At 39.9% G+C, this 18920-nt stretch overlaps 2 protein-coding genes across 3 annotated transcripts; one reads left to right on the top strand and one right to left on the bottom strand.

Annotated features, from left to right (window-relative positions):
* The first annotated feature begins 4236 nt into the window (after positions 1–4236).
* On the top strand, positions 4237–8423 carry tmed2 (transmembrane p24 trafficking protein 2). 2 transcript variants are annotated; one of them, XM_061060817.1, is made up of 5 exons: positions 4237–4518; positions 5863–6055; positions 6225–6242; positions 6583–6690; positions 6802–8423. In XM_061060817.1, exons 1-5 carry the CDS (start codon positions 4339–4341, stop codon positions 6924–6926), a joined length of 624 nt encoding a protein of 207 aa, XP_060916800.1. In that variant the 5' UTR covers positions 4237–4338; the 3' UTR covers positions 6927–8423. The 2 variants fall into 2 exon arrangements, with proteins under 2 accessions (XP_060916800.1, XP_060916801.1); XM_061060818.1 differs by lacking the exon at positions 6225–6242 and having other exon boundaries at positions 4239–4518.
* A 4462-nt stretch (positions 8424–12885) lies between these two features.
* LOC132992582 (C-type lectin-like) lies at positions 12886–15136 on the bottom strand. Its single transcript, XM_061062004.1, has 3 exons — positions 14157–15136; positions 13963–14054; positions 12886–13291 (listed from the first exon to the last, which is right to left on the bottom strand). The coding sequence occupies exons 1-3, from the start codon at positions 14449–14451 to the stop codon at positions 13181–13183; spliced, it is 498 nt and encodes a 165-aa protein (XP_060917987.1). The 5' UTR covers positions 14452–15136; the 3' UTR covers positions 12886–13180.
* Positions 15137–18920: the final 3784 nt, after the last annotated feature.

Below are 18920 nucleotides of genomic sequence, written 5' to 3'. Positions count from 1 at the left end.
AAAACTCCGTATAGGCCTCGGAGACTTCAGAGCGAGTCGATTATGTGACGTCACCAAACATGCGACAAAAAACCAGAGGGTGCGCGGCATAGGGTGCGCGTTAGTGAGGGGGGCCGTTCATAAAGGAGTCGGTTATTCGAAACGATTCTACAATTCACTTAGCAGACTCTTTTATCCAAAGCGATGTACATCAGAGAGTAAGTACAACACAAGCAAGGATCTAGAAAAAAGGGAACAATGTCAGTAAGAGCAAACGATCAGCTTTGAGTCTGATTGGACACACAGGTGCTGACAGGAAGTGACCAGAGGCAAAGCACAACATTGAGGGCAGTTCTTGAGAGCTCTAATCAGTATAGAAACCATTTTATAAGTCGTCGTTATCAAACAAAAACCATCGTCATTACCATCATCATCATCAATAATATGGAGACCATCATCATTAAGTTAGTAGGTATTCATGAAAGAGCTGGGTCTTTAGCTTTTTCTTAAAGGTGCAGAGGGACTCTGCAGATCACATGGAGTTTGGAAGTTCATTCCACCACCGGGGGGCGACAGAGGAGAAGAGTCTAGTCAGCGTCTTAGGACCCTGTTGTGAAGGTTGGATCAGACGCCTTTCATTGGCAGAGCGTAGTGGGGGGGAGGGAGAGTAGACCTGGATCAGAGAGGTAAAGTAAGGAGGAGACGTTTATTGACGCTGTTTTGTAAACGAGCAGCTTACAAAACAGTACAAAACTGATCTGTAATTTGATCGAAGAAGGGGAATTGATTATTATTTTCCTCTTTTTTTTTGTAAATGAATACAAGTCTGGTTAAAGGGTGATTAGACAAATATTTAATCAAACACTATGTAATGTCTAACTGTGTAATAACATTAAGAAAGGAGCTAAGTGAGAAGCATTTTGTATGCAGATGTGGCTGCGTCCAATCAAAATAAAATGTTTTATTTACCTTTATTTTCCTGGACAAACTGGCGCACAGCATCCAAAATAACCATGGCAACAGCAAGCAAAACCTGTGTAATCGTGTAATCTCTCCTCCTGTCATGGAAGACACATTGGCAGAAATATCTGCGGACCTCCAGCTGACCGGGAATATTTGTTATGATTTATCTTTGTTATGATAAACTTGTGTTTATTGGTGATGCTGAGAGAGTAAGAGTGTTATTGCTGCTGTGTAGGCTACTTCTCTGTCACGATTTAACTCATACAGTGTGAGCTCTGCCACGACTTTTCTACAATCGTACAGTGTACGCCGGGCATTATACCAAACTTATAATATTCTAGAAACTAAAATACTACAAATGATTAAATGCAATAAAGAAATATATTTGTGTACGCATTCCAATAAGTGAAAATATTGGTAAATATCACAAGTGCAACTCAACCCTTCGTGCAATACTTGCCTCTTTTTTTATATTATCTGTTCTACTCTGATTTCAATTCTGATGTAGATCTTTATATGGAACCATAGTAGTCGGATCTCATTGAGCCAAATAAACCTCCTCACTGAAAAGAGATGAAATTCCCATCACTAGATTGGACTTTTTTTTTACGCATTCTTCGATGCCGCTTCACCCCCTTTAAATAAACTACAGAGCTCGGTCGATCCGGGGAAATGTGTGACAGTGGTTGGAGGAGTCCTATCTTTTCATTCACAGCTTATATCAAGAATCCAGCGGCACAAGCGGCACAAGCGGCACAAGCGGCACAAGCGGCACAAGCGGCAAGCGGTGCGGTGTCCGGTCGAAGTTCGAGAGGACGCCGCGTCAACATCAAAGCGAAACATTCCAGAGCCAACCACTGCGGAGACCGCGCGTAACGTGGTCACCTATTTATAAAAACAACAAAAAAGTAGAATTTTTAAAATTTTATTTTTTATGCTTTAGTCATCTTGTCCCTGAGAGTTTCATTAACATTTGACTTTACTTGAGTTTAATTTCACAACAGTTACATTTTTGACTTAATGAGTCATAAAGAAGAAGTGCTTTTGGTCATAACTTCTACAAGAATATTTATTTAACATGACAATTTTTTAACACAATGATTCTGAAACAGATCATTTCCAGTTGTGTATTTCCCCTTAAACACAAATAGCCAGCATTAAAAGTCTCATACAGGAAAAAAAATACATAATCTAACATTACAAACTCTAAATTTAACAAGCTGGTAAAAATGCATTTCTATATTTCTTTTTTTGCATTGTGTTCATCACTGAATTTGTAAATAAATAGCCTATATAGCTGCTTTAAAAAAGAACATAATGGACTATTCTTGCGAAAGGAAGACATGGTAACAATCAAAATAATCATGCAAATAATGCAAATAATGTGACCTGAACTGATGTCAGTATAGCCGAGGTTTTTCTGTTGTGTCATGTCAATTATGATGATGGCATTTAGTACACCAACTAACATTTTTTATTAAGCAGAGGAAGTCACCTGTTGGGCCTCAGCAGCTCTAGAGCAGAGGCGATTGGCAGCTGCAGAGCGAGATTTAGAAATTGAGGATGCATCACCGTCTTTTCAAATCGGAGGTGTGGAAGCATTTTGGCTTACCCGAGACAGAAAATGAAAGAGGTGAGAAGATAACAGACAAGACAAAAACTGTGTGCAAATATTACAAGAAGACAGGAAACTACACAAATAGCACAACCAACATGATGCAGCATTTAATCCACACCGCAATGAGAAGCTCCACCACCACAAACTGAGAAGATTCAGTGAGCAAAAAAAAAGCATCTTTATTGCCCTTGTAAAAACATGTAAATTATAATGAAGTAGTTGAAGCTCCTCTTCTCTTTTGCCATCAGCCATCTTAAAATGACAGACACCTCAGCCATGGATGTGTCAGGTTAGCTGCCAAACTTTCTGATGATGCCATCTGAAAACCTCGAATGTGTCAAGCACTTCTGACTGTGCTGATTTAGCACATTCAGTGAAGAAGCAGAGAAGTGTCTGACGGCTGCCACACTCCTGTCTGCACTGATGCATGAAGACGGTCTCGAAAAGGAGACGAGAATGTTGTTGCATTTCTCATGTTTTCCTGCAGCAGATAAACAAAAAATTAATTGGGGTGGCACAACTGTAATTGATCAGTCTGCTGATTATTTTGTCGATAGAATGTAAGAAAGTTCTGTCAAAGAGAAAACATGTACTTCAATAAAGATATGCACATCTTCTTACAACAAGTGCATAAAGGACAATGTACTCCATTACTGAAAGAATCATGCAGTAGCATAATCATGCTTTGATGAACTACTTTCAGTCTCAACCACTAACACAGAAAGCAGGACACTTGAAAAGTGCGGAAGCCCTAAAGGGGCATACATCCAGACCTTCTATTTTACTAATTTTTCCCATGATAACGAGTAATTTCTGGTAGTTTTCTTGAGATCACGACTTATTTAGGCTTACAGAGTATCCTCAGTGACAAACGTCATCCAGCTCATGCTCTGTTCGGGTGGACGACTCAGCCTACAATCTGAGACACCACAGGCCAGAGAGCATCTCACACCACAAGGCAAAAATAACTATAAGCAAAAATAGTGCAATCAATGTAATGTGTAGGAACAGATGTGAAAAATCTCAGGTGCCTAATGTTAAGTGTTCACTCACCCCATGTACTGAGGCTATAGTACTCAAAACGGGTGGCCCGGGTTCGAATCCGACCTGTGTCTCCTTTCCCGCTTGTCATTCCCGCACTCTCTCTGTCTGAATTCCAACTCTTTCCACTGTCCTATCTCCTAAAACATAAAATACCCCAAAATAATAATTAAAAAAAACTCACGTGCAATAATAAATGTAAAAAAATTCTCCAAAAAGTCGAAATTATGAGACTTTATTATTTTCTTTTTTTTTTTACTGGCGGAAATGGACTTCCATAGTTTTGACATGTACGGAACAAATAAAAAAATAAAAAAATAAAAAAATCCGGTTTTCTATTTTTGTGATTTAAATTGTGTCTCTATTGCTGATTTTACTTTTTTTTAAAATTCTGAACAATTTGTAAACCTACAATATAATATGTTCTGCGCATAAATTAGATGATTTGGCACTTCAGGGGCTCCGTACTAATCCTCTTCCGTATAAAAGATATTTGACATGTCGTATGCTTCATTCTGACAGGTTTGCGCGGCGCACTCTCTGAAGTTTGTCCCTCGCAGTTCGCCGTTTAAGCCCGTACGTGGCAGTCAGAGAGCTCAGGCTGATGCGGCTCTTACCCCGCAACTATTCACCCATACGAACCGACATCCCGCACCCCTCTAGGATACACTGAAGCAGAGGCACTCTCTGTATCGCCAGGTTTGTTGTGACACAGTGCTGCGGTCGTGTTTTTAACCATGTTTACCCTGTCGGAGCTGGTCGTGTTGCTGGCCGTCCTGTCGAGCACCGCGTCCGGCTACTTCGTTAGCATAGACGCCCATGCCGACGAGTGCTTCTACGAGCGGGTCAACTCCGGCACTAAGATGGGCCTCATGTTCGAGGTCGCAGAAGGAGGCTTTCTGGATATCGATGTGGAGGTGAGATATGCCCTGTAGATACTCATCACCTCAGCAAAACATTGTGGAGAAATGACTATTTAACAACACACCTGCTTGTGACGCGTAAGGCCCTGCGCTAGCTTAAGCTAACTAGCATCGCCTGCGTAACATCAAGTGAAACTAGTTGCTGTCAGACTTGCAGGTTGTTAATTCACTCTTTCATGCAAAAATGTTTACAAGTTCGGATTAAATCATCACTAAAGAATAAGAATGCTTCCATGTTTCTACTGGACAATGTGTGACAATTACGCTTAAATTATTCATTACGATACAGGAAGTGCAGAATTAGCATTTGGTCCGGCTAGCCTACTATGTAGCAAAACCTGTTTTTGGTCCTTTTATGCAGTTTAACCGGTTTTTCTGCAAACCATGCATTGAGTAGTTTTTACAGATATGCTGCTTTTACATGTTATTAGTGCACTAATGTGTCTCTGTGTAGATGCATGTTGCTGCCATATGTTACAGCTGACCACCCCATGTTGTTAATGTCCTCATGCAGCAGTGTCCTCTTTTTTTTAAATTATGTTTTTATTTATGAAAATTAACACAATTCACACATTTTCAGTGTTTACATTGTATATTTTTAAGAAATGTAGAAATACCATTCATAGTTATATTAAAAACAGAGATTCACTGATCCACTCTTTGCCAGTTCTGATACTGGTTTTATAATCATAATTGAAAGTTTTGTAGTAACGCTTGCATTGTATTTATTATTGAAAATAGCCAAATAAATCAAAAGAAGTGTATTTGGAAATTTCCGCTGCGGAGTCGAGAATGGATCTGTCTTGATTGGTGACATGGATCGGCTCCGTCAGTGAGATGTCTGATATGTAAATTACTTCAATATAGGACCAGATACAGGTTTTAGTTGGGAGCTCTAATTATAAACATTAAAGAAATACATAATAACATGGGGTACAGGTAGAAAAGAAGAACCAGGTGTACAGGACAAAGTCTGTTTTTTAACAATCAAGTCGAGGTAAAGCGTCTGTGAAGCTCCTCGATTCAATCTGAACATTGTGGGTCTTTACTTTCCGCTGTAGAGGATCTTCTCTTGAGTACAGTATGAAGTAAATTCATGGAGTCAGAGTCTTAGAGAGAGAGAGATCAGATTTCCACTTTTATCAGTATGCATTTTTTACCCGCAGTACTGGCAAGTCAAATAAAAGTACTTATGAGGGTTATTCATATTTAATGACTTAGAATCCTCAATTGAGGGTCATGTGGAATATTCTTTCTATAATCACTGAGGTAGTTTTGATGCCATAGCATGTCATGCAGCAGAGTTTTTGACTCCTTATTCCCCTGCGTCCCTTCTAGATAACGGGGCCGGATGGTAAGCAGATTTACAAAGGCGACAGAGAGTCCAGTGGGAAATACTCCGTCGCAGCACACATGGACGGCACCTACAAGTTCTGCTTCAGCAACAAGATGTCCACCATGACGCCCAAGATCGTCATGTTCACCATCGATATCGGAGAAGCGCCCAAAGGCCAAGACATGGAGACAGAAGGTACACAAAGGGTGAACGTGTGACCAAATGAATACAAAGAAGAAAACCTCTGTGTGTCATGCACTTCAGCCGTTTTCCACACGAGTGCAAACCCGTTTTCTGACTGTATTCTGCCGTCATGTATCCTGTTTGATTTTTATTTTGGGGGCTTTTTCTCCTCCTTTTTTAGGTGGTGACAGCTGGGATGGTAGGGCTCAGGGCAGAAGTGCTGTTACACGTAGACTTTTGAGTTTGTGATGCACTGCAGCGCCTTCCCTAACCACTGTTGTTCCCATTAGTATAAACTAATATTTTTGCATTTCTACTATACACAGGGAGTTGTGATGTTTGTGACTGGTTTGATTATGTGCACAGTGTTGGATTTATAAATGTCTCTTGTGATTGGAGGGCATCACCTGAGACATACTGAATGTCACAGAGTTGTTATGCATGAATTGCATACCTCAAGCATGTCTTTTTGTGTGTGTGTGTGTGCAAAACAACCATGATGTGGCCTATTTCTGATGCTCATGTCTTCCTGTTTTCAGCCCACCAAAACAAGCTGGAGGAGATGATCAATGAGCTGGCAGTTGCCATGACAGCTGTAAAGCATGAGCAGGAGTACATGGAGGTTCGGGAGAGGATACACAGAGCGAGTGAGTCACAGTCCGATAACAGTGTTCATTGTCCTTTTTTTTTGAAAAAAAAAAAAAAAAAGTTTGACCGTTGTCTCATGAAATGTCTCGCTTTCTTCTTCTCATTTCTAGTCAACGACAACACGAACAGCAGAGTGGTGCTGTGGTCGTTCTTCGAAGCTCTGGTTCTGGTGGCGATGACACTCGGACAGATTTACTACCTGAAGAGATTTTTCGAAGTACGACGAGTGGTTTAGTGCGATCGACTAAAAAAAAAAAAAAACGATCCCTCTGTGTGTCCTCCACTGTTTTTTTTTTTCCTCCAACACCAAGACAGTTATTTACACTCTGGATATGAGACTGGCAGTTTTTGAAGTAAAGCCTACTTATGATTGGATCTCTTGATGCTTTTGTTCTCCTGTTACCTGTTTGGTTCCTCCTTTAAAAAAAAAAAGAAAATAAAATGTACTTAGTGTTTGTTTGGAACGAATGGCCAAAATATTTGGGGATATAGATGTCAGTGTCCATTAGGTTTCGTTTAGTTTTCTTTTGTCCAATATAATTTGATAAGTACCAGTTACCTGCCAGTACACTTTTGGCTGTGGAAGGTGTTGAGGCTCATATTTATAAGTTATGACAGATACAAAAAAAAAGAGACAATGGATAGGCATGTGTGGGGGTAACCACAGGAGAATGTAGCCCTTAAGATATAAATGGGACCCTTTTCCTATAGTACAAGAAAAGCATTCGATTTAGTCCGAGAAGCAGGGAGCTTTGTGTTTGTCTAAGCCAAGTTAGAGAATGAATTGGCAGGTTTTTGGATATCTGCACATTTTTAGTCGATGCTTTCTAATAACAACAAATTGCACTCCTAAATGAAAACGTCGAAATACCTGAAGGATTTACGCTGCAGCCGATCTTTAAGGGAAACTGTATACAGCTTCTGGCTTTGTTTGTGATCCATGCCACGATGGGAGAGGGGAGGGGGGTGCTTCAGTGGATTTATTTTGCAGGGAAGCGGTGCAACTCCCTACGTAGTTCATAAAAAAAAAATGGCAACAAGTGAGTGGGTTTCTTGGCTTTGGAATTCACAACTTGACTTAATTTTTCAAAAACACCCAGTATGTTTCCAAACTTCCACTTAGCTCAAAGACCTGCGAGAAGCTGAGGCAACGTTGGAGTCGAGACCATATACTACTCAGGAGTGCAACTCCTAAGCAAAGTGAGGATGAGTATAGAAATACATGTTACATGTTGGGTGGGTGGGAGGGTTTGACACCTAATGACTGCTGTGTGCTTTAGTTGCTTCTATTATAGTTATTTTGTCAGGGGTTAGGGATTTTAAATTATATGATTGTATACAATTCTGAACAGTTTGTTTTTTTTCCTGGAGCGTATTCTGGGACATGCGACTGTTTGCACGATGCCTCTCAAAAGAAAATATTCTCGACCTCGTTCTTTTTCCTCCCATACGGGGTCAAAACTCACGTCCGAGGCAGCAACTTTCACATCTAGCACACGGCTGCAACATCACAAACGTTTTGCATGTTACTGAATATGCTCCAGTTTTGTATTACAAACAATCCTTGGTGAGCTCAGGCAGGTGAACTGCTCTGAACACAGTCTCTCCTTTTTTGTGATTACGACAAAAATCTGATTAATGGATCTGTACAAATGTAGATTGGTTGTCTGTGGAAAATGCCCCAGGTTTCATAATAAAGCCAATATTCTGTACAATTACTTTTTGAAATCTTTCTCAAGAGGGATCGGTGTCTTGTTTACAAAGTTATTCAGGAGGGGGCGTATTGAAACTGATTCAACGATTGTGCTTTTACATCCCAACAAATCTTCAAAAGTTGGATCAAAATATGGATTTGTAGATCTGATTGAGATGCGTTTATGGACTCGACTGGGCCATTGTGAGCTTCAGCCACTTCTACTCCTAGGCTTCTCTGCAGCCTCTGCCCCCCCTGCAAGCTTCTGCTGAAATCTTTAAATCCTTGAGCACCACCTGCAGGCGAAACTAATCACTGCTTCTGACTTGTCAAGCTTTCCCATCCATAAAACATTCCTGAAATTGAGATACAAGCTGTGGCTATTGGCGATGTGCTTGAACATTTAACAAGTTCCTTCTAGACACGTTAAACTGATTTGTAACATTATGATGTTTTAATGTTCTTGCAGCGCCCCTGTGGGTTCAATGGTATGATATCCTTCCCTTGTACTTGCCTTTAATAAGTACTCAGAACCTGTGTAATTCTTGCGTTGATGGTGAAGTGAACTTGTTACTTTTGGGTTGTCAAATTGGTGGACCTATCAATTTCTCCACCAACTGAACCACACTGACGACAGGAATATTTCTCACCACCTCACAACATGAGGCAATAACAAATAAACACAAATCCAAAACTTTTTTTATTATTTTTTTTTATTGGCTGGTCAACTTTAAATGCTCACAACATTAAAAACATAAATCACAAAACTGGAAAAACTCTTCTCAAAATTCAGTCTATTTCAGGTTTTATTTAATTTTCACAAACTTTGATGAAGTTTGAACAAACATGGAGGGAAATGTTTCAATCAATCAATCTTTATTTGTGTAGGGCCAATTCATAACAAGTGTTATCTCGAGACACTTTACAGAAAGAAGGTAAAAGACCTAACTCATTGCTATATAACGAAGACCCAGAATCCCTTGTTTTACATACCGTGCTGTTTAAATCAAGAAATTTATCATCTGACCGATTAATCAGCCAACTGATAATATCGGCCGATATTATCCTATTAAGTGACTATCAGTATTGGCTAATTTCTTTTGCAGATATGCTGATATTACTCGATTTATTCACCAGTCAAATAGCATGTTATGTTTGTATCACACTAGCAGTTCTCTTTCACCAGCAGAGGGCGCTATATGGATTACAACAAACATCACCCTCCAGAGTGCCAAGCAGTGATGCACTTGCATGCACAGTTACTTTCAAGTCGAGTGACCATCTTGTCTTCATTAAATATCTTTTCCACGAGCGTTTGATAACTAGATGTGTGTGTTTTATCTATATCTCTACAAATTGAAGATAGATCTAATAAAGATATCGGCCGATATATCTATATCTGATTTCTTCTCTTCCTAATATAGATATCAGTATCTGCCTCAAACATCCCATATCGGTCGGGCACTACTTTGGACCAATCTGAACAAAATTCTTACTGCAAATAAAGTTAAGTTCCGAGTTATTATCAAAACTGAAACACTTTATAACCCGCCAACAGCAGTACCCACAAGTCCACCTACATCATGCTTTTAAAGGAAAATGGTGGGCTTGGGGGAGAAGAGTTTTAAAAATTATGTTTTTATTATTTACGTCCTCTACGCTGTAACTATAACCACATACACACCCACTATAACACCAAAAAAACTGTATTGTTCAAAACCACTAAAATGTATTTCTTTAAATCACTGCAACACAAATAGTTGAAAGAGCTGAGAACAATGAAAACGTAAAGTGAATCCCCCATCCGCTTTCATTGTACTTTCATTTACCAGAAAAAACGATTAAGATCAACTTATAAAAGGTTTAAGGTCAACCATGTGATTATGGAGCTAAAACAGATTATGCATGTATAAGCATGGACACAAATGTTCAGGAGAAGAAAAAGATTACAAATGGAAAATAAAACAGAATAACTTGTGACAGTAAATAATGAACCTAATAAACAGCATCTGAATATATTCAATAACATATGTAGATCCTTAAACACAGAAAATGACTCATCATGGAACAATTACCTTCAGATAAGTACTTAATGATGTTGAAATTAGAAATCCTTTTTGAATGCCTACCAGGAGATTTGTCAAGGATGAAATCCCTCACATCCTCCAATGATTGTTTGAAAGTCATCTCCGAGAATCATCAAGTACTTAGCTGCACCTCTGCACATATTTGAATATGCAAATGAGCTGTTTGCCTTGGGTCACCTTCATTGGCAACAGATTTCTTCGCTGGTTATTGATATGTACGGACTGTCTCCATGTTATGTAGTCACACAGCTGTGCTAATAATTCATGACATGATTCCAATCAAATAGTTTCAACTTGGACAATATTTTAACAATTATCTTAAAAACTAAGAAATCCAGATCTGTGAGTACCAGGAAGTTTGAAGAGTGTACAAAAATATGAAAATATTGGGTATAGTTCTAAGAGCCCGACCGATTGATCGGTCAGCCGATAATATCCGCAGTCATTAGCGCATCACGTGGCTATCGTTGTACAAGGAAGTCTACAAAAATATTAAATTATTGGTTATTTTTAAAGTAGCATTCCCTCAGTGCTCCGTCTGCACACAAACCTCCCTTCCCTCTATGCTCCCTCAAAAGCCAAGGGAGACAGGAAGGCGTGATTAGTTCATCATATCAAACATCAGTCGGCCCTAGTTGTTTTAGCTGACAACATGAAGTGAGGGAAGAAACTGCATTTGTACATTTCTGCTTTATTTCTGCTGCCACCTGTTCAACAGTGAGTCATTGTTATGTTATTTACATATTGGATGGATTACTTCATTTTGCCTATTTAAAGTCAGATTTCCTAAAGAGATCAATGCAAAAGAAGCATGTGCTATTTAGGATGCAAATGAAGTGAAGTCAGGGTGTGACAGCTGTGTAAGGATTTATCCCTCGTTGAAGGCCTGGGGAAATGTGTGCTTGATTCAAGGACGCGGGACGTAGGGGTGTTGAAGGTGCTGCAGCACCCCCTCAAATCAGGCAGGTGGTTACAACAACCGGCTTATCAAAACGTTTACACCTTTGTTTGCACACTTTTTATGGGATATGTTGATGGAGCTCATCGATGCCTGCTTTAGTTTTCTGTTTACTATAATAGTCTGTGACTACTGTGACGAAGCTCTAACACACATAAACACAAGAATTCAGTAAATGTATATGTATAAACTATCTTATTTTAAGCACACAGAACACTACAGTTCACACACAATCTTGTCTGATAATAGTTTTAAACACAACTTCTGAGAGAGTTAGTTCAATTCCCTCACTAAGCATTGAATAAACACCTAAAAAATAAATATTCTCAATCAAAACTTAAAGTGTTTTTTATACATTAAAAAGTCCCATTGTGCCTTCAGAGGGCTCAGAGTAATCAATAAAATGGGAATGGAGCTCAGCGTAAGTTCAAGCAGGAAGACTGTTTTTATTCTCCCACACGTTGATTCTTTTTCCTTCATTCAACATCATTGCTCCATCTCCCTGCTCTGGTGATCAGCTGATTGAGGGTGTTTACTCTTTAAGTAGTAAAACAACCAGATTCTGCCGCAACCTCTCTGAATCAATCATCCTGCTGCTGTTGAAATTTTAAAACCAGTTCTTTCTCTCCCACAGTCAGTCTGTCATTTCGGTGTGATCGCTGCAACCCTCCTTCCCAACAGTCACCTCCATCCCAGCTCAGCAGAGTTCAGATACAGCCTCAGAAACACACTCCGCATCACATCCTGCATTCTTCTATCACCACCAAAGTCTAGACTCCTTAGGGGGGTATCCTATCCTGCTGTTGGCCTCGCTACCCCTCCAAGTGCATGAAATCATCATGACAGAGTCCAATCGCACAAGACATTTTATATTTATCTTTTCCTAAACTGTTAAAGGCAGAATATGTGATTTTTCACACTTAAAAATCAAGTATATCCTCTGAAAATAACTCTGTGAGTCATGACTGTCTACAATGGGTGTAACACCCGAGTCCCACTGTCTGTGATGTTTTCAGAGTTTTCAGAGTCCTATCTTCAGTTTGTTTACATCGCCCGGACGGCAGGCTGACTCCTCCCCTCGTGTATAAAAGTTGTTTAATTGAGGGACTAGAGAAAAGAAGAATAACATACTGTACTCACTGCTTAACTGTGTTTCTAGATCACGCTCATTTCAGGTAAATTTACATGCAGTGTGAAGATACGAGCATAATGAAGATCGCTAGCATTAGCATGCTAACACAACAATGCAGCGCGAGTTGTTTTGGTTTCATGCTGGTGCTCAAGGGCGACATCTGCTGGATCAAAAAAATCACATATTCTGCCTTCAAATAAATAATAATAAACTCTTAAGTCTCTAATTGAACTATGTTTAGATAACAGCGTGAATGTCTCCATCGTGGTTGGCAGGTTGCTGTTGTAGCAACTTGCCGTAATTAACCAAACAGAATCGGGTATCAAAGTATTGCAGCAAAATAATTCCAGTCAAACAGACCAGCACTGCACCCAAATTTCGACTTATCAACTTATTTTTGTTGCTCGTTTGCAGTCAGGCAATGGTACGGACCAAAACACAGAACTTAAATAGAAACAGCGACAATTGCAGAAGCTCGTCATGCAATTTATCTCTAGGATAGATAGTTATGATGGACAATGGGAGAAAACTTTCTTTGAACAACCCCTGGACATTTTGTTTGAAATTCTTGTGGTCAGCAAGAATTTCAAACAAAAACAAAAACCTTCATCACCTGCCATCAATTTGCAGGGCATTCGTTCTTGTCTTCCTCTTCCTCTTGTTTTCTGGGTTGAATACTCCACCGCAGTTTTACGTTAGCCAGGTCCTTCTCAGACATCACTTCACCTAGCTGTGAACAAAGTTACTGATTTGAGAATCTTCTTTCATAAAGCACAACATAATACAATCTTGTTTTTTTTCCGACCAAAAGTGACCATATTTGGCCTGCAGGGTGGATGTCATAGACTGTCAATATTAAAGTATGAAGCCTGAGTGACGTCACCCATCAGTTACTGCAGGGGGCTTTGGAATCGATGGCGGTCGCCGTGCAGGAAATGCTGTCTGCGGGTACTGTTTGCTTTCACACATGCAGCTCGCTCCGAAAACTTCAGGACGTTTTCAGGAGTTTTGTGCATGTGTGAAAGCACCAACAGTTTTGGAGGGATAGCCTCTCCAATATGACGACACCGATTATGAGCTTCTTCTGGTCTCTTCAGAAACCAATGACATCACAGAGACTATTACCAAGTTTAATACAGTCTGTCTGTAAAAACATTGTTCTGATGATTTCATACATCATGAAGTCACATAAGCCATTCTCTCTAGTATTTGTTTCTTCCAAATATTGCCAGTTACTTTTAAAATACACCAGGAAGTGCAATTTCAGCGCTGGAAATGTAGGCTACGTCAATGAAGCACCTTCTGGAGAGGCACAAATGATTTCTACAAGTATTCACATCTGCAGTTCTGCTTTTATCACAGAGACTTTGAATGGAAAACAACTATGTGGGTGGAGTTTACCTTTTGTAGGAGCTGGGTGTTTAAAGCGGGATTGGAGAGGTCAACATTAGTCTTAATCTTCATCTTCAACTTGTAGATTTTCTTTTTGGGGACTGGTCAGTCCGAGAAACATGCAAACAAACCAACAAAAGAATATTTTTGACTGGCAAGATAAACAACAGAAAAGTGTTAATGAAAATTATTTATTTTTTCACCTGTTTGGCACCAGAAGGGAAGCTTCACTGAACAATCATTGTCCCTCCATGTGTAATCCGGATTACGGGACACACAGTACTGGACAGCCAAGTAGTTATTTGGCTGTCCGTTTCTCCAGTTTTTGAAGGAGCTGTTTCTGTTGTCGGACCAGCTCCATGGTTCTCGGTACATACCAATCCAAACTTGATGAGGACCTTTTACTGTCCCCAGATCTCGAGCTTCCGGTTCAGTCTGCATCATAGCCAGGTCTGTGTGGTGATTTCTGCAGTATTCCCGGGCATCCGTCCAAGTCATTCCTTGTCTAATTAAGACAAATGTTCTCTGTCCCGGAGGATTTGCAGCTACATAAAAGATAAAGGATTGCAAATGTGAGAAGCTGGTAGTGTTTGTAAAAAAAACAATTCAGATCTGTACAGATAAGTGGAAATGGTTAAGGGTTTTGGTGACCTTGGTCACAAATACATTGGCAGCATTTGGAAACATTGCCTAAGTAATGCTGAAATGTGCCATATAAATAAACTTCCCTGCCTTGCATTAGTAAGGATTTAAGGATTGTAAGGATACACTTTATTGTCCCCTGATGGAAATTGGTCTTGGACAACAAGTTAGACAACAAGTTGTCCAAGTTAGACAATTTCCAAGACTGGAGTTCCCTTGCATTTTCTGGTAATGAAAAACAAGAAACTGCTCAATATTGTGCACCAAGGACTTTTTTGTTGTTTTTTGTATTCTTGTTGTTTTGGTCGAAAAAGAGATATAATTTGATTTCTAAACAGACTTATTTAAAGGTCCAATATGTAAGATATCTACTGAAGAATTGAATGATAAAGTGACCTTACTATATGATCAGACATTAAGGAAACATGCTATGTTGAAGTGCTGGCTTCTCTGACAACAGTGCAGCAGCCAGTATGTCCTCCTTCTAACTTTAGATTCTGCTCCTGAATGCTCTGGATTTGTTTGGACCAGAGAAGTAGGAGGTTTTCATGTACCCCCACACGGCCATTATAGAGGCCTCTCGGGTTGCCAGGCAAACGGCAAACCGACAGGTATTGCATCGCTGAAGAAGCAAGCGAACTGGTTCAGATATAAGTGATTCTACCCAACCTTTTTTACATATAAGCTGCACAATCAGAAACATGATGAATCTATGATAAATATTGGAGAAGAGATAAAGGAGATAAAAGTGAAGCTTCAGTGTACGCAACATGACAACCTGCATGCATATTGACTCTAGGGAGGAGGCAGCACTCTTCTATGTTTTGAATTTGGACTTCAGTACCCGTTTTAAATGCTAGGTGTCAGATTTACATATTGCTCCTTTAACATTAGCAGTTTGTTATAATGGGCGCAAAACATGGAGTGAAGAAAATCTCCTTAAACATGTTAAACATAAATTAATTTGATAACACGTTCTGTGTGCCTGGTGTCAGTCTCCACCTGTCAGTCGTACTGGTTAACTTCTCTGTAAGTACATAAACTTCCTGGTAAGTCTTTAAACTTTTGCCAGTCAGGTGATCTGAGGCTTCCCTCTCTTTTGTTTTGTCTCAAGTTTCCCACAGGGGTCATCTCTCGAGGATCCAGACCCTCCCACTTTCATAGGCCGTGAATTGGTTTTGTTCTTACGTCATTTTCCTCTAATTTGATTAGACAACTGACACTGTCTGTCATGCTCACATTTTTTTATATTAACTTTATTAACACACTACTAATTCCCGCCTGGAGAATAATGCACCAGGCATCACTGGTATGAAAGTTAAAAACTCTGGTACAGTGACATGAAAAGCTGACCTTAATTCAGACAGACAGATATAGATTATTTTAAGTTTGGCTGCTTCATGAGGAACATGTGTGTTATGAATTGCAGTCTGTTTTTCAGTTACTAAATGTATCTTACCGTTGTAACAAACAAAATGCAATTCCCGGTTGCAGTCTTCATCATCCAATGATGTATCTGAATTCATTACCACACAGTGCTGTTGTCCATTTGAGTTATTTGGCTCAGATCGTCTCCAATTGTGGTTATCTCTGTCAGTGAATTCACCAGTACTTGACCATCTCCAGGAGTTTCTTTCGTTGCCACCAATTCCCTTCCAGGACAATGGGTCATCATGGAGCCCAATCCATGCCTCTGAGGGTTCTATTCCTTTGAGCCTGTTATTGTCCGCCATGCTTTCAATGGTAGCCAGGTCGGTGTATTTTGCTCTGCAGTACTGTTGAGCGTCGGCCCAGTTCATCTTTAAGTTGATGTAGTGGAATTCACGGAGGTCATACATGATGGGTGTGCAAAATCCTGGGGAATATGCTAAAGAGAATATTTGGCTGTTAAACATTATAATGCCTGTAACTTTTGATCAGAAAAATGTGTAAATGCTTTATTTTTTAAAGGGGTCATATTAGGCTTTTTCTGGTTTTATATGCTCTTTAGTGTGTTTTCCAAGTGTCCTGTGCATTTTTAGTCACATCTATGTGCAAAAATTCAAAGTCCACAGAAACGCAGCTTGTCCTACGTCCTCCTGTTAGCTGCATCATTAGCTGTATGTAATGCTCGGTTCTAGCCCCCCTCGATAAAAATTTGCCAGTGTGATGTCTTGTCAGTGTGAGATCACTGATCTAAGCCCATTGGCTCGTTGAGGCAAGCCCAGCAGCTCATGTTGCACGCCCATTAACTTCTGTAGCCTGCGGTAGCACAGTAGTGCTAAGGTGCTAATGTTTTTGCTCCCTTCGGAGCTAAAGTGGCTGCATTCCCAATATTGTAAGAGGGGCGTGATATTTCCGAGGACCGTGCTGAGCGACTGACCAATTACGGCAGAGCCAACAGGCCGACCAATCAGATCAGACTTAGCACACGTGGGGACTCTGAACGTGGGCACTTCAGAGCCTCAGAGAGAGTCAGAAGAGAGCCGGTGCATGGAGCGGCAGTACATGAAAACAGACACTTTATTATAACTTTATCTATTGTGAACATACTTTAGTAGATACATAGATTAAATATATGAACCCCAAAAAGGGCAGAATATGACCTCTTTAAAGCTCAGCTATTTATTGATGCCTCATTTGGACCTAAAGAAGCTAATGAGAACATCAACATAAACATTGATTATGTCCAACAGATTTTTTTAATGTCTGGCATCTCTAACCCCCAATTCACACATACTCCGTGCCTGCCGTGGTCCGTCAGCGCCGACTGGGGTCCACTGGGGGCACCGAAATCAACACAAAAACAAAGGTCCTTAAAGGAGCTTTAAGTTTTATATTTGATACATTGATTAAAAAATATAACACAAGAGTGGGAGAAAGAAACCCAAAATAACCAGTCACTGACGGTTCAATTTAGTCACTTGAACATTTTAAACACACACTGCACACAAAGTTCGGATGGATATATATATATTTTTTTGTCTCGATTTTGTGATTAGTGTGTCGATGTTGTCTGGAGGTGTGGGACTGCGCCCACTCGGGGCATCAAAAAGGTTACACTTGGGTGTGTGGGTACAGGAGAACATTTTGAATAATTGCAGAGGAGATACCCACACACCAATTCAACCATCATGTCATGTGAAAAGTGAGATGAAAGATATTTTTTGTACATTGTGCAATGACAAACACATTTTGATCGATTCTTTTCTATGCACTGATTAGATTAAAGATTTTACTGACACTGGGCCGGCTGCTACTGGGCTGGTTGAGGGGTTAGGTGCCTTGCTCAAGGGCACCACGGCAGTGCTCAGGAAGTGGACTCCTCTACGGCTACTAGATCAATTTTCCAGCTTTGGTGTCCTCCTCTGGCATTTAAAAAAAGAACACGATGGTCTACCATCAGCTCTGTGTTACTCTTTTGAATTATTTAAATAAAGATTACTGACGGACACGTCGCTCATAAAAACTGGAAACCAAAATCACATCAACACAGAAAGATTTGAAGTTGAAACTCTTACCGAAGAAGGATAGAAGCAAGGGCAATCTGTAATCCATTGCTGATTTCTCTGAAAAAAATGAAATAATAATTGAGAAACAGATCTGAGTCTATCTTACAATGACATCATTAAAAACACTAAATTAAAAAAATCCCACTTAATAAAATAACTTAACCATAATTATTATACAAGTGAATGCATTTGTACGGAAGCCCTAAAAGGAAAAGCCGTCGTCCTGTGATAATGAGATAATTTCACCTGTTGATAAAGGAGAGTTTCCCCTGTTGATAAAGGACAGTTTCCCCTGTTGATAAAGGACAGTTTCCCCTGTTGATAAAGGAGAGTTTCCCCTGTTGATAAAGGAGAGTTTCCCCTGTTGATAAAGGACAGTTTCCCCTGTTGATAAAGGAGAGTTTCCCCTGTTGATAAAGGAGAGTTTCCCCTGTTGATAAAGGAGAGTTTCCCCTGTTGATAAAGGAGAGTTTGACCTGTTGATAAAGGAGAGTTTCCCCTGTTGATAAAGGAGAGTTTGACCTGTTGATAAAGGAGAGTTTGACCTGTTGATAAAGGAGAGTTTGACCTGTTGATAAAGGACAGTTTCCCCTGTTGATAAAGGAGAGTTTGACCTGTTGATAAAGGAGAGTTTCCCCTGTTGATAAAGGAGAGTTTGACCTGTTGATAAAGGAGAGTTTGACCTGTTGATAAAGGAGAGTTTGACCTGTTGATAAAGGACAGTTTCCCCTGTTGATAAAGGAGAGTTTGACCTGTTGATAAAGGAGAGTTTCCCCTGTTGATAAAGGACAGTTTCCCCTGTTGATAAAGGACAGTTTCCCCTGTTGATAAAGG

Source organism: Labrus mixtus, chromosome 17 (assembly GCF_963584025.1).
Source record: "Labrus mixtus chromosome 17, fLabMix1.1, whole genome shotgun sequence".
Classification (NCBI taxonomy): domain Eukaryota; kingdom Metazoa; phylum Chordata; class Actinopteri; order Labriformes; family Labridae; genus Labrus; species Labrus mixtus.
The sequence above is the reverse complement of the archived record's forward strand: the minus strand, read 5'-3'. Positions and strand labels throughout refer to the sequence as shown.

Bases quoted from the DNA above. Each gene is read 5' to 3' on its own strand.
- tmed2 (XM_061060817.1), top strand. From the start codon at position 4,339: ATGTTTACCCTGTCGGAGCTGGTCGTGTTGCTGGCCGTCCTGTCGAGC. The intron at 4,519-5,862 runs GTGAGATATGCC...CGTCCCTTCTAG, and splicing joins TTCTGGATATCGATGTGGAG to ATAACGGGGCCGGATGGTAA. The intron at 6,691-6,801 runs GTGAGTCACAGT...TCTCATTTCTAG, and splicing joins GGAGAGGATACACAGAGCGA to TCAACGACAACACGAACAGC.
- LOC132992582 (XM_061062004.1), bottom strand. From the start codon at position 14,451: ATGACTTGGACGGATGCCCGGGAATACTGCAGAAATCACCACACAGAC. The intron at 14,055-14,156 runs GTGAAAAAATAA...CGGACTGACCAG, and splicing joins TCCCTTCTGGTGCCAAACAG to TCCCCAAAAAGAAAATCTAC. The intron at 13,292-13,962 runs GTAAACTCCACC...CTTTGTTCACAG, and splicing joins ACACCCAGCTCCTACAAAAG to CTAGGTGAAGTGATGTCTGA.